Source organism: Cricetulus griseus, assembly GCF_003668045.3.
Source record: "Cricetulus griseus strain 17A/GY chromosome 1 unlocalized genomic scaffold, alternate assembly CriGri-PICRH-1.0 chr1_0, whole genome shotgun sequence".
Classification (NCBI taxonomy): domain Eukaryota; kingdom Metazoa; phylum Chordata; class Mammalia; order Rodentia; family Cricetidae; genus Cricetulus; species Cricetulus griseus.
In genome coordinates this window covers 198339864-198353732 of record NW_023276806.1, presented here as the reverse complement: position 1 = coordinate 198353732, position 13869 = coordinate 198339864, and the positions used below count along the sequence as shown (strand labels likewise).

Here is a 13869-nt window from a genome sequence, read left to right as displayed (position 1 = left end):
CGAGCCTCCAAAAGAACAAATGTAACAACAGAAAAAAAGTTTTTAAGCAAACAAACCATACACATACTCTGTTTTGTGTGGAAAGTAGCTGCGGGATCAGGAATTCAAGGCCATCCTCTCCCTACACTGCAAATTTAAGACTGGTCTGTTCAAAAAGCCAAAAACAAAACATCATACCCCCCAACCCCCACCCCCCAAAAAAGAGTATGCCCCCTGGGGTCTCGGTCTTCAATAACTCTAGGTTCAAAAAAAATGTTGCTTCCAGAAGAAGGAAGGACTAAAGGACAGAGAGAGAGAGAGGAGAGAGAGAGAGAGACAGAGGGAGGGAGGGAGAGGAGAGAGAGGAGGGAGGGAGGGAGGGAAGGGAGGGAGAGGAGGGAGGAAGGGAGGAAGGGAGGGGAGGGAGAGGAGAGAGAGGAGAGAGAGAGACACGGAGGGGGGGTTAGGCTTGTGCCGCTCAGCCTTCTGGGAGATGTAGTTCCATGGTTCCGGCCTCTATGGCGCAGCCGGACAGAGGCGTGATCCTGCTAATGCGCATGTCCAGGAGGCGGGGACCCCGCGCATGACTGAGGGCGTGGCCGCCGCGGGGGCGGGACATCTCAGGTGCTGGGGGAGCGCTCCGTTCTGCCGACAGAATGGCGGGCCGGGGTAAACTGATCGCGGTGATTGGAGACGAGGACACGGTGACGGGTTTCCTCCTGGGCGGCATAGGGGAGCTTAACAAGAACCGCCACCCTAATTTCCTGGTAGTAGAGAAGGATACCACCGTCAATGAGATCGAAGACACTTTCAGGTACGGTAGCCGGTGAGGCCTAAATGGGTCCTTCTGCTTGTTACAAGCGCGGGGAGAATTAGGGCCTGTTTACCGGGTGTCAGGCGGCGATGGGGATCGGGATGGCACTGGAAGCTGTCAGCCCGTCCGGAGCAGAGGCCTCCGCCGCCTAAGTTCCCCTTTGGGGCTCAGAGGGGCCCCACGTAAGGCAGGTCCACGAGCTCCGGGTCCGTCACATGATTGTGTGTCAGGTTAGGAGGAGAGCCGGGCCTGTGATCCGCCTCTGCCTCTGCCGGCCTCCTGGAGGAGCTTCAGTCGGTGGCTGAAGCAGGCTCAGCGTTTCTTCCGGGGTCCCCGACGCTCACCTGTAATGCATTCGCTGGACCTTAGTTTTGAGTCATATCCTAAACAAACCACACCCAGTGTGGGTCTGGACAGTGGGCTGTGTGTGTGTGTGTGTGTGTGTGTGTGTGTGGTGTACACACAGCTTCATTTTTCTTAGATGCTCACAACTGTCCTGTAAAGTAGTGTTTATCCCCAATTACTGGTGAGAAAAATAAAGGGCCGATAGGTTAAGGCACAGGCCCAAAGACACACCAGCTGTAAGAAGCAGACCCTTCTATTTGTTTAAGACAGTTTCTCTGTGTAGTCCTGGAACTCTCTCTGTAGACCAGGCTGGCCCTGAACGCAGAGATCCGCCTGCCTCTGCCTCCTGAGTGCTGGGATTAAAGGCGAGCACACCACTAGTCTGTTTTTATGTTTTAATTACCGAGTCTGTTTGTGTGATGTGTGACTGTGGGTAAGTGCTTGTCACTGTGTACATATGGAGGTCAGAAAACAACCTTGTGGAATCAGATTTCTCTTTCCATGGGCTTCAAGGATAGAAAAACTCAACTAGCCAACAGGCACATTTACCCACTGAGCCGTCTTACGCTTTCTTATGCTGGTGCCTACTCTTGTTTCTGTAGCTGCCCTTCAGTCTGCCTTGGAGTTTCCATTTGTCTTGAGCACCTTGGGCAGAACACGTGGAAAGTATGGCCTTCCACAAAGACCTGCACTTCAGGCCATCACTTTGTGCCCTAGGTCAAAGATCATAGTTTCAAATAGTGGGTGCAGGTCTTCCAAGCCAGGAAGTGCCCTGTTGATTAGAATCGAGGGAGCCAACACCCTATGCCTTCACTCCTTTTCCAAGGCTACTGTGCCAAGTCTCAGGAATAAACTGCCCTCACCTGTTTTCCCTAAACTGCCCAGTCAAGGCATGCTGGCTGAGGCTAGTTCCCACTGCCTGGGCTGTGGCAGGCTCCGACCTGGGAGAGACTGATCAGCTGATCTCTAAGCAGCATGATAAAGTGACCTCCGTTGTCACCGGAGGACAGATTTTACTTCTAAGAAGTTTCCATGTTTCCAGCAAGAAGGGATCCTAAAATGATCAAGTCAGATCTATTCCATGCTTGACACAAAGTAGGTGCCCAGTAAATTATTATTGTTTTCTTTTTCGAGACAGGGTTTGTGCAGCCTTGGCCTATCCTGGAACTCAATCTGTAGACCACGATGGCTTCAAACTCAGTGATCTGCCTGCCTCTGCCTCTGCCTCCGAGGTGCTAGGATTAAAGGAGTACCTCTACTGCCTGGCTTGCTTTCTTTTCTTTCTCTCTCTCTCTCTCTCTCTCTCTCTCTCTCTCTCTCTCTCTCTGTTTTTTGGGGTTTTTTTGGTTTTTCAGTAAATTATTTTTAATGAGCAGATGGCTGAATGTGCTTGTCTGTGTGTGGGGGGTGATCACATGACAAGGCCATAATGACAGTTTCTGTCTGGAAATTGTGATTCCGTCATTGCTGAGTTTCCTCTTTCCATCTTTTCTTTGACTTCTGGCAAATGTTGTCCTGGCCTCATCAGCACAGACCTTGAGGCCTTCGGGGTCCCCTCAACTCTATATTTTAAAATTTCTCCCTTCTCTACCTTCATCAATAGTAAGAGTCTTATGTTTCTAGAATCTTCTTATGCAGATACAAAGAGCCTCATACCTATTTCCTTCTCCTCCCTTTTCCTACCCAGAGGCAGCATGTAGAACACACTGACATGCACCCCAGTCAGTGTGTTTCTGAGCTCTTCATCCATCTCTCTATATTCTATAGTTGAGAGAGACCCTTGTACCCCCAAGTCACTGCCATTCTCCTCCTTTGTTGTCCCAACAGGCAGTTTCTGAACAGGGATGACATTGGCATCATTCTCATCAACCAGTACATTGCAGAGATGGTCCGGCATGCCCTTGACGCCCACCAGCGGTCCATCCCGGCTGTCCTGGAGATCCCATCCAAGGAGCATCCATACGATGCGGCCAAGGACTCCATCCTGCGCAGGGCCAAGGGCATGTTCACCGCCGAAGACCTGCGCTAGGGCTCCCCAACCCTCAACCCCCTCTCACTACCAGGCCTCTCCCAGTTTGCCATCCTCTATTTAAGTTTGAAGTCTTGGTTTCCAGCCCCTCCCTTTCTTTTCACTGAGTGGCTGCTAAGCTGCTGGGGCTCTGCTGTTGAGATCCAGGCTGGTTAGGGAAAGAAAGCCCAACCATCTCTCTCCACTACCTCCTCCCTGTGCTGTTACACAGTGTCATTGTTGATATTAAAGAATATTCTCTCCAAATGGGTGCAGTGATGGAGGACATTAGGTTGGCAAATACGGAAAAGCTGCCAAAGAATCAGGTGAGGAAGAATTGAGCCAGGGGGCCTACCTAATTCAAGGACTGGTCACCTGGATCATAGACTGGCTTCAGGGACGGAGAACGAAGTGTGAAGCCAGTGTGTCTTTACTTTGTGTCTTCACTCAGTTTTCATGGTGGTGGGAGGTGCCTTGCCCAAGGGACAAAAGCAATCACATAGGATTGTCATTCTAGATCAATAGTCTCACTCAGCCTGTGGGTAGAGACCCCCATGGGGTTGAATGACGCTTTCACAAAAGCCAACAGAAAACACAGATATTTACATTACAGTTATGAAGTAGCAATGAAAATAATTTCATGATTGGGGATGACCACAACATGAGGCACTGTATTAAAGGGCCACAGCATTAAGAAGGTTGAGAACCACTGCTCTAGGTAGAGCCTGGGGTCTACAGGTTTGGGGGTTAAGGTGTTTAGTTAGTGAGCCCTGCGCTGGGCTGCCTCAGAAAGGGTGACACAGGACATCTGCTGAGGGCAATGGCAGGTATAATCCTGGCCCTGTGTGAGGTGAGGCTTGGTTGCCAGGTGACTGTCCCAGGGTAGACACCCACTGTCTCTGCCTCCTGTGCTCACTCAGAAATAGCCACCCCAATAGTGCACATTCCCTTGCCACCATGGCGAGGCAGCTTAACATGGACACCCTGCGGCAAAACTTCTGGAAGGAGGAGTACCTCAAAGAGATGAAGTTGCGCTATGAATGGCACCGCAAGTATGGAACTCTGTTGAAGGCCAAGCAGAAGGCTAAGGCTGCAGCCCGCCTGCCCCTCAAACTGCCCACCCTGATGCCTAAGGCCCCGGTCTCACCACAACCTGCCTCCAAAGCTGCCCCTTCTAAGGCCCCCAGCCCTGTCCCAGAGACTCCTTTTCAGTCAGAAATGTACCCAGTACCACCCGCCACCAGAGCCCTGCTGTATGAAGGAATCTCCCATGACTTGCAGGGGCGCTACCAGTATCTCAACACCCGAAAACTGGACCTGCCAGAGAAGCGCTACCTGTTCCCCATCACCACCAACTTTACATATGGCTGGCAGCTGGGTGAGCCCTCACCTCCCAGACATGAGTCACCTCACAAACACGGGACTCTGCCTTATGCTGGATAGTGGAGATTCTAGGGGAAGGCCAGATTGTATAAGGGCAAGGAAATAGATCTAAGAGGGACAAGCCCTGTGAAATGAAGGGATGGTGGTGGGTGGGGGGCAGGACATGTGCTTCAGGTTGGATTGTTAGCAAAGGCCTTTCTTGAGGCTTTTGAGGCTGAGGGTAAATGATGTGAAGGAGGTCTTTGGATTTACCCTAATTTGAGGGGAAGCTAGTGAAAGTTTTAAGTGGGTGAGTGATACTGGATTTGGGGAAGTTGATGCATCTAGCAGATGAGTTAGGTGTTTGTCTTGTGTTATCTTGGCAAGTTGTGGGTAGGATTAGCAGAACTGAAATCAAGGGTGTTTTAGACAAAACTCAGTGGAGCTCATTGAAGGCAACAAGGACAGCAATCGATGGCAATGCACACATTTTGTTGAGGTTGCTGGTAAAATGAGAAGAGACAGGGCTTGAGATGTGTGAAGAGAGATCTGTGTTGGTCGTGCTAGGAGGTCCCAGATGTCACCAAGGCAGCTATGTGTGGAAGCATGGCCTTCAGGAGTTACGCCAGAGGAAGTCATTAGAGTGTAAGACTATTTAAAGCAAAGCATGGAAGGTGGCCAGAAGGTAGGGCTGGCACTAACAGGAAGGCAACCCACCTGAGCGCCCCCCCCCCATACCCCCTAAGCTATGTCATCAGCTGGGGCAGAGATGGCTGGAGAAACTCAGTGGCTTCTCAAGAGTGGGAAAGCAATAAGACCACAGTGTAGTTGCATTGATGAGGGCTCTTGAGTGTCCATTTGCTACCGATCAGGAATTTCTAGGGAGTGTGTCCCACTGCCTGAGTGTGTGCAGAAAGGGTGGAGTGGTTGGAGAGCAACACAGTTCCCTCATCCCCACCCCCATCCATCCCCTGAGAGTAAGGGGAGCAACTTCCCACAAAAGCAAGAGGAAGCCCCAGAAGGGGTGGAGGCAGACAGAAGTCACATGTCCCCACAGTCTGTCCCTGTGACAGTCATAGCTGGAAGCACACTGATCTGGTGGCCCTGGGGAGAGAGTAGTCTGTCATCTAGATACCCAAACGAAGGCTCTGGTGGAACATCTAGGAACTGGGTGACCATGGCAGACAGCTGCAGGCCACACTGCCATCACTGCTGAGTCCAGTTGTCCAGACCCAGATATATTGTCCCGTAGCCCCCACTCCTCGGAAGCCCTTTCGTTTATTCACACAGAGTGGATACAACGTGGGCGGAGTCCTAGGGCTATGTGAGAGACTCCTGTGCTCTGAGACCCCTCCCCAGAAACCCATTCCTAGTGTCTGGCATCTCTCCCCAGGCCCTGCTACAAAGCAACCAATACTCTCCTGCAAGATGTGCCGCATCGAGACTTTCTTCCGTAAGAATGGGGCCTTTGCATTCCTGGATCCCCGGGACCTGGCCCTCTGACCTCGGGCCTGGCAGTGACTTAGGAGCAGAAGGAGGAAACAATGGGATTCTTGGTGGAGCTGTATTGCTGTGTGTATTTTTGTTCTCCCTGGTCTTGATGCTTCCCTCCAGACCTTTCTGAAACTACCTCACACCTGGGGTCACCCTCTAGCCTTTTCCTTAACCATCATCTCCGTATCTCCACGAGGACTGAGCAAGGACAGGAGCAGGCTGGGTGGTGGGCGCACTATTCTCCGGGGCTGGGCTTCTCAGTGCCAGGGGACAGTAGTAGCTCCTGAAAGTTCTGCATGTTCCTGGAAGGGAGAGTGGCTTGTCAGTCAGATGTTGGGGCAAAGGAGCACCTACTATTCCCTGCCCGCCCCTCACCTGGCCCCGAGTGCCCGCAGCCACTGAGTCCTGCCTCGGTGCACTAGTTCCAGCCGCTCCCGCAAGAAGTGTCTCCATCCTGCCGCATCCGCCTAGGTGACAAGAGCTCTGAGCCGGCCGGTGCACCCAGCAGGCTGCCTCCCAGCACCCGCCCCTCTCCCGCTGAGCCCCTTCGGAAGCCCCGCTGGCTACTGCCCTCCCCTCCGGAGGCCAGAGCCGCGGTGGTCGAGCCGCCTTTCCCCAGGTCCTAGCCTGTGGCGCCATCTGAGCTGCGCCGGGAGGGAGCCCCAGCGGGTGAACCCGGCGACGGTGGTTCCCGAGGATGCGGAGTCGTTCCAGGACCTGGGGAGGCAGCAGTCAGCCGGGCTCTGCCTCGGCGACCCTCCCGTCACCTCACCGCCCCAGGCGGGGCCCCGGGACGCACCCGGAGCCGCTGCCGCTCGCGGTCCCGCAGCCGCCGCTCCCTGGCCGCGCGGTGCAGCTCCAGCAGGCGCTGCAGAGCCTCCTGCTCAGCGCCCGCCAGCGCCTCCTCCCTGCTCCGGGGCTCGGGCCACGCGGCCCTCGAGGATTTGGGGTCCCCAGGGCCTCTCTGCTCCCAGGGAGCACCCTGGAGCCCCGGTGGGGGCTCCTGCGCCCCAAAGGCCGGTATCGCGGCAGGGGAAGGAGCCCACGCCCCTTCCCGGGTGGCCACCACCCGTGGCAGCTGGGGGCTACCACCCGGGGGTCCTGGTATCCGCGTTTGCACATGCTGGGGGGTCGGTTTTCCTGGGGACCTGCAAAAGTCCCTGGAACAGCCCTCAGGGTGGCCCTCTTCCCGGCGCCACACTGTCGCTCCTCCCTGAGCTTCCCCGCAGACTTCTGAATTACCACCTTCCCCAAAGTGAGGGGGTTCGAATTCCTGCTGAGCCTGCTTCCTTTCACTTCGACTCTGAGGAACCGCTTTGTCTTGTCCCCGAATCGGTTCTCCTGTATAACTCCGAGGCGACTGCCCACGCTGACCCTGTGGTGTCTCAGGGTCACCCTGAGGAGAGTCTGTCAACAGTGTCTGGGGCTCAGCTCCCTCGGCCCTCTCGTGACTCAGGCCAGCGCCAAGCCCCGTGGAAGGGGGATCTTGGAGTTCTGGCAATCCCTGGGAAGCCAGGTCAGAGGGCTCCGGGCCTTCCTGGCCCAGCGTTCCCTCCTGTGGGCTTCTAAGCCTCTGTCCACAGGAACTCTGAACGTTTGGCTCTGCTGGACCGCTTTCTTCCATCTTGCCTGAGTCCTAGGAAAGAAAAACATTTTGGGTCCAAAAAGTTCGTACTCTTTCCCCAGCGCGTCCCATATCGCATCACGACCATCACCACTACCCGAGTGTCCTAAACCCATTTTATGCGGTGTAAAAGGTGGCCCCTTCGGAAGCCCCGCTGGCGGGGTCGCCCCTCCTTCCACCCAGCTGTGGAGGCGGCCCCACCTCACCCCAGCAGTCTTCTCCCAGGCAGACTGCACCCCTGCTGCCCCTGAGAGAGCTCCTGCCCATGACCCTTTCACCTTAAGTTCTGAGTTTCCTGGCTCCTTGAAGCTGCAGCTGGTGGTGGGATGTAAGCAACCTAAAGTGAAACGACAGACATTGGCCAATGTCTGCTGATGCCTATCCTCTAACACCCGTTCCAGCTGAATTAGAGTGAAGACTCCAGGGGTGCGCCCTATGCATAGGTGAGGGAGGAGTCGCAAAGGTGACACTTGAGCTTCATGTCATAATTCACACACTTCATCCCATCCTCTACCATGTGCTTCCTGTGCCTGCAAACAGCCAATCCCAGCTTCCTCATCTCTTTAGCTCACTTCCTCCCTCCCCCAAGAACACCACAAGAAGGGTCCATTTGCTGAGGTCCTTTCAGGACCCCCACTTTGTCCAGGTATGCTGGTTCAGGCCCACAGAAGAGCCCTACTGTGTGTGCGCCACACTTTCCCTGTTAAGAAGAAAAATCCTACTTAGATCTTTGTTTCTGGCTATAAAATCGAAGGAAATTTTAAGCCAGAGTCTGGCTTAAAAACTGCCAAGTCTTCATAATTAACAAAAGAAGTCTAAAATGAGGAAAGTGCTGTCGCTGCTCCCTGCAGCTGTGGAAAAGAGAGCCGCTCTGCATCCACAACACTGGTTCCTAAATCGAGCTCCTTTGCAAGACAGTTACATCTTTCTCTTGCAAGGAAAACAGAGTATTCACAACAGTAACCACAGGGGTGTGTTTTCTATGGAAATTCATGCGGCTTCAAAGGGCTTTTTAAACAAAGGAATCTTATAAGATTCTTGGCTTTAAAAATCATTGCCAAGAAAACAACCCCCTATCCTCTTCCTTCTGAGCTGTGGTCTTAGAGAACCTCCCCCAAGATAATAAAGTGTAGACAGGTAACAGTGTAATTTGTATCCTTGTCTTCCCAAGAGACAACTTGTAAAAACTCTTGTCAATCAAAAAAAAAAAAAAAAAAAAAAAAAAGAACCATTAGCACTCTTCCAAGTGATAAAGCAATTGGAAGTATGTAGTTTTGACTGATGTACTGTTTGACACAGAACTGTAGAGTCAATCAATACAGCAGGCTGGGGGAGGGGAGGCCAGGGCATCTATCCCACCACAAGGTTGTGATCTCAAAGACTAGAACAAGTCCTCCCAAGTCTCTGTATGGCCCCTGTGCTTGGCATAAGGTTAGCAAATGGATAACCTTGGATTGCTATTCTGTTCCTTTTACCCTGTTCCTTCAACTGCTGGCTCTTCCTGCCTGAGCCCCAATTCAATTCAGAATCCCACTGGACACAGTGCCTGAGACACCTGGTGCCAACTGGGAAATTGGCAATAAAACCTACTTCAGTTGAGCATGGTGGTGTACCCATAATCCTAGCACTTATGAGGGTGAGGCAGGAGGATTGTGAATTCTAGATCAGCCTGGACTATACAGCTGGGCAGTGGTGGTACATGCCTTTAGTCCCAGCCCTCTGAAGGCAGATCACTGAGGCTAGCCTGGTCTACATTGTGAGTTCCAGGACAGCCAGGGCTACACAGTGAAACTCTGTCTGGGGGTGAGGAGTGAGAAAAGAAAAAAAAAAAGAATAGCAAAACAAAATAAAAAAAAAGACGGCCTATACAGCAAGACCCTGTCTCAAAATACGAAATAAAACAAAAATAAATTAAAGTCCTATCTGCCATCCCCAGCTGACTTGACACCCCGTGAAAAGGTATGAGATGAAGAATAACCAGGGGTGGTGCTCTCCCTGCCTCCCAGTCTAGTCTGGCTTACCAGCTCCAGGAGTACCTGCTTCCTTGGCTTCTTGACACACTCCTGTTGGTGTACCAGGTGTCATCGCTGCAGGCATAATGGGGCCCTCCAGCCTTGGGTCTGCATTGTTCCTGCCTTCACCCAGATCTGAGGCAGATGAAGGATCTGGGGCCTGCCTCCTGCAGGAGTTCAGCAGCTCCAGTGAGGAGCAGCCTGCCTGCTGGACTCCCTCATCCCAACTCCATATCCCGGGGGGCCTCCCCTAACTCCGGCACCCAGTGGATCCTGGGAGCTGCATTGCCCTTCCAGGGACTGAGTGTGGGCAACTGTGGGTACAACTGAGCAAGGCTCTAGAAGGAATTGGAGGCAGGAGGAGGGACACTAGGAGGACTGTGACTGGGTGTGAGTTCTCTGTCACCGTGAGGCAGTACTGAGAACACAGAGTCCCTGGGGAGCAAGTCTCACCCCTTTAGGAGCTGATGGCTGTCATTTGGGGCCTCCCCAGCCTGGGTTGGAGGGTGCAGCTTGAAATTCTGCAAGAATTAAGAGAGTCCAGACCCAAAGGGTAGCATTCCCCAAGTGTGGAAGGAAGCTTCCAGCAGGCCCTCAAGCCACCTGCCTCGTGGCACTCATGCTCTTTGTGACACCTGTTCCTCAAGGCTGGCTGAACTCCTCCTCAGTGGACACTACTAACAAACCTTTTGTTACCACAGAGGATGCCTCAGCCCTGAGAAGCCACTAATGACCTCAGTGACAGGACTGCGGTGCCATCCCCAGTTCTCAGCTGTTTTGGGACCAGTCACCTATCCAAAGGATCAGCCCAGATTGAGTCCTGCATGAGGGAGCCGTGGTATAGGCTTCTCAGCATCCCTGTCTTAGGGCCATGCTGGGTGCCAGTGCCTCTGCCCTCTTGGACCTGCCAGGTGACATCCTTCCCTCTGAGCAGCCACATGGAAAGGCTCTGCATATGGCCCACAGTTGACTTCACCAGCCAGTCGTTAACTGTGCAGTCTTCGAGTTAGGAGAACATGGTGTTTGTTGGTTGTGGTGGGAACCCTTTTGTCCCAGTAGTCCAGTGGCTCAACCAATGGCCTTTGAAGAAATTCTAGAAGGATCTATCGTCACCCGCATATATAGCTGAGCAACCAGAAGCTTAGAGTTCACAGGAAACTACAAAGCAGACATGAACCTAGCCCATGCATCTCCCACTCCCCCTCGCCCTCTTGACTACCTCCGTGTCACATGGTACCCCTACTCACCAGCTGCTCAGAGTCCCCATCTAGATTCCTGCCCCAGGACTGGCTGCGCTGGTTCCATGAATGCTGAGTCTGGACCCTCTGGCCATAGGACCCAGCCCAGGGGGGCCAGAAGAGGCCCAAGCCAACCCCAGTCAGCAGCTCCAAGTCCCAAAGAAGCTGCATGAGGGGAAAGCCAGAGAATGAGGGGATCCACTCTGCCTTCTGCATCTGCTTCCCCTGTGTGCCAGCCCCTACCTTCTCCTGGGCCCGTAGGCTCTGTTCCATCTCTAGAAGTACCATGGGTAGCTCCAGCCCTGGGAGACAGTCCTGGCCCTCATGAACCTGGAGTGGAGATCCAGGGTGGGGTCAGGTCCCTGTCTGCTTGTCCCTTGGAAGCAGCCCACGGTCTTCTGTACCTGCTGTAATGCAGTTTGGAGCTGGCCTAGACTTGCAGGACGCTGGAAGAGAAGCTGGCTCAGGGTCAGGGCTTCCTCGTGGCTGCAGGGGAGTCTTGGGCCCCCAGGAGCAGTTGCCTGTGCCATGGGGAAGAGAACAGGACAAATATCCTTTCCCTCCTCTGTATCTGTATCTGATGCAGGGGCCTCAAGAGAGGTGGAGGACAAGGAACATGGAACAAAAGCTCAGATCTCAATAATGCAGGCCCCTGACACCTGAGCAGGGCCAGGCAGTGCAGGAGCCTCCAGGAGACACTGGGCTCACTCTTGGATAGGTTTCTTGGACTAGAGCTGGAACACAGAGCATGATACAAGAGACCTCAGTACCTGTGCATATTTGCAACCCTAATGAGTATTTTTGTCTTACATATTCATTGCTCTAGTTTTATTTATGTTGCCGAGATAAAGTGGCCCAACAAAAAGCAACTTAGAGGGGCTGCAGAGATGACTCAGCAGCTAAGAGCACTTGCTGCCCTCGCAGAGGTCCCAGGTCAGTCCCCAGCATATACGTGGCAGCACACAAACAACTGTAAAAGCAACTCCAAAGGATCCTTCACCCTCTTCTGATCTCTGTGAGCACCAGACACACACACACACAATGTCCATATAAGCATTCAGGCAAACAGACATAAAAACAAGTTCAAGCCGGGCGTTGGTGGCACACCCTTTAATCCCAGCACTCGGGAGGCAGAGGCAGGCGGATCTCTGTGAGTTTGAGGCCAGCCTGGTCTCCAGAGCAAGTGTCAGGATAGGCTCCAAAGCTACACAGAGAAACCCTGTCTGGAAAAACCAAAAAAAAAAAAAAAAAAAAAAAAAGTTCATCTTAAGAAAAAACAGTTTGGGGGAGAAAGGTTACAGGTTACAGCCTATCACTGTAGGGAAGTCACAGTGGCAGGAAGTCACATCTGTAGTCAAGAAGAGAGAAAAGAAATACATGATACATGTGCTTAGTATTCAGCTAGCTTTCTCTACCTTTATACAGTCCAGGTCCCCAAACCAGGGAACAGAGCCATCCACTTTCAAGCTGTTTCTTCCCTCAGCAATTAAAGCAACCAAGATAGTACCCACAGACATGCCCACAGGGCATCCTGACCAAGACAGTCCCTGTGGCAGCACTCTTCCCAGGTGAATTAGCCATCACACGAATACTCCATGTTAACAGAATCTTTCTTTCTTTCTTTCTTTCTTTCTTTCTTTCTTTCTTTCTTTCTTTCTTTTTTATTTTTTGGTTTTTCGAGACAGGGTTTCTCTGTGTAGCTTTGGAGCCTATCCTGGCACTCGCTCTGGAGACCAGGCTGGCCTCGAACTCACAGAGATCTGCCTGCCTCTGCCTCCCGAGTGCTGGGATTAAAGGCGTGCGCCACCAACGCCAGGCCTAACAAGAATTTTCTAGCTGTGTGATGTGACCGCCATGTAAGTTTGCTACATGTGGGTTACCGTGACAGCAGCAGCTCCTGGCAGCCTCGTATGTTTCAGGACCCACACGCCTCTGCATGTGATGCCTTTTCTCAGAGCTCCATGCTATGCTCATCCTTAATCACACATCATGAGACTGGCTCCAGGGAGCCTCTAATTCACTTGGAGGGACATGACAAGCACACTCTGGGAAAGCATGGTCCAGGGACGATCAGTAAGAGGTGAGTGTGAGCGGTGAGAGTGGGTGTGAACAGAGGGAGCCCAGCAACAGTGCAACCTCTGCCCCCCTGCTAAACGTTGTTCAGGGTCATCCCACCCACGATTCTTCCTTGCAAGATACATGATGCTGCTATTCCCATGTGACATAGGCAAACTAAAGTAAGGAAAAGGACCAAATGCAGACGAAGGTCTACTGTACAATTGGGATGTCAACTTCCTCCAGAGACCCATGTGTTAAAGACTTGCTCCCCGGGCTGGCACTATTGGGAGATGCTGTGGTCTTTTTTTTTTTTTTTTTAAGATTTATTTATTATGTATACAGCATTCTATCTGCTTGTATGTTTGCACGCCAGAAGATGGCACCAGATCTCATTATAGATAGTTGTGAGCCCCAGATCTCATTACAGATGGTTGTGAGCCGCCATGTGGTTACTGGGAATTGAACTCAGGACCCCTAGGATAGCAGCCAGTGAGCCATCTCTGCAGCCCCCGATGGATGCTGTGATCTTTTAAGGATGAAGTATTGTAGAAAATCCTTAGGTCATTGGCAATTGAAGTCTATTTTGGGGCCCCTGCCCTGCCTTGTCTCTTCCTTTCCTGGCTCAAGATGTAAGAAGTGTGCTCCAATGGATAATCCCTGCTATTGCCATCTGCTGCCCTCGCCAAAGGCCTAGAGCAACAGGGCAAGCCAACCTTGGATGGGAGCCTCCAGAACTGTGAGCCAAAACAAGCCTTTTCATTTACAAATTAAATGCTTTGGGCATTTCATTGTAGTAATGGAAAGTGGACCAAGGCAGCCTGGATCTTGGCAACCTGAGTTGTCCTGAGCAGCATGATTTGCTTGCAGCTTTGCCATCCCTGTAGGAGACAGTGGTATAGACTTTTCTCTCTGGCCCCAAGTGAAAAATGGCCTCT

At 52.4% G+C, this 13869-nt stretch overlaps 2 protein-coding genes across 3 annotated transcripts; both read left to right on the top strand.

Moving 5' to 3' along the window:
* Nucleotides 1-562: 562 nt before the first annotated feature.
* On the top strand, nt 563-3413 carry Atp6v1f (ATPase H+ transporting V1 subunit F). Its single transcript, XM_027391361.1, has 2 exons — nt 563-793; nt 2966-3413. The coding sequence occupies exons 1-2, from the start codon at nt 636-638 to the stop codon at nt 3165-3167; spliced, it is 360 nt and encodes a 119-aa protein (XP_027247162.1). The 5' UTR covers nt 563-635; the 3' UTR covers nt 3168-3413.
* Nucleotides 3336-9225, top strand: Atp6v1fnb (ATP6V1F neighbor). Of its 2 annotated transcripts, none has more exons than XM_035451241.1 (2): nt 3336-3472; nt 5902-9225. In XM_035451241.1, exon 2 carries the CDS (start codon nt 6700-6702, stop codon nt 7237-7239), a length of 540 nt encoding a protein of 179 aa, XP_035307132.1. In that variant the 5' UTR covers nt 3336-3472; nt 5902-6699; the 3' UTR covers nt 7240-9225. The 2 variants fall into 2 exon arrangements, with proteins under 2 accessions (XP_035307132.1, XP_027247161.1); XM_027391360.2 differs by lacking the exon at nt 3336-3472 and adding an exon at nt 3552-4524 and having other exon boundaries at nt 5902-8851.
* Nucleotides 9226-13869: the final 4644 nt, after the last annotated feature.

What these genes read in the sequence shown, in the direction of transcription:
- Atp6v1f (XM_027391361.1), top strand. Translation starts at nt 636, where the DNA reads ATGGCGGGCCGGGGTAAACTGATCGCGGTGATTGGAGACGAGGACACG. An exon ending in GAGATCGAAGACACTTTCAG is followed by an intron (nt 794 to 2,965) that starts GTACGGTAGCCG and finishes TTGTCCCAACAG; the next exon opens with GCAGTTTCTGAACAGGGATG.
- Atp6v1fnb (XM_035451241.1), top strand. Translation starts at nt 6,700, where the DNA reads ATGCGGAGTCGTTCCAGGACCTGGGGAGGCAGCAGTCAGCCGGGCTCT.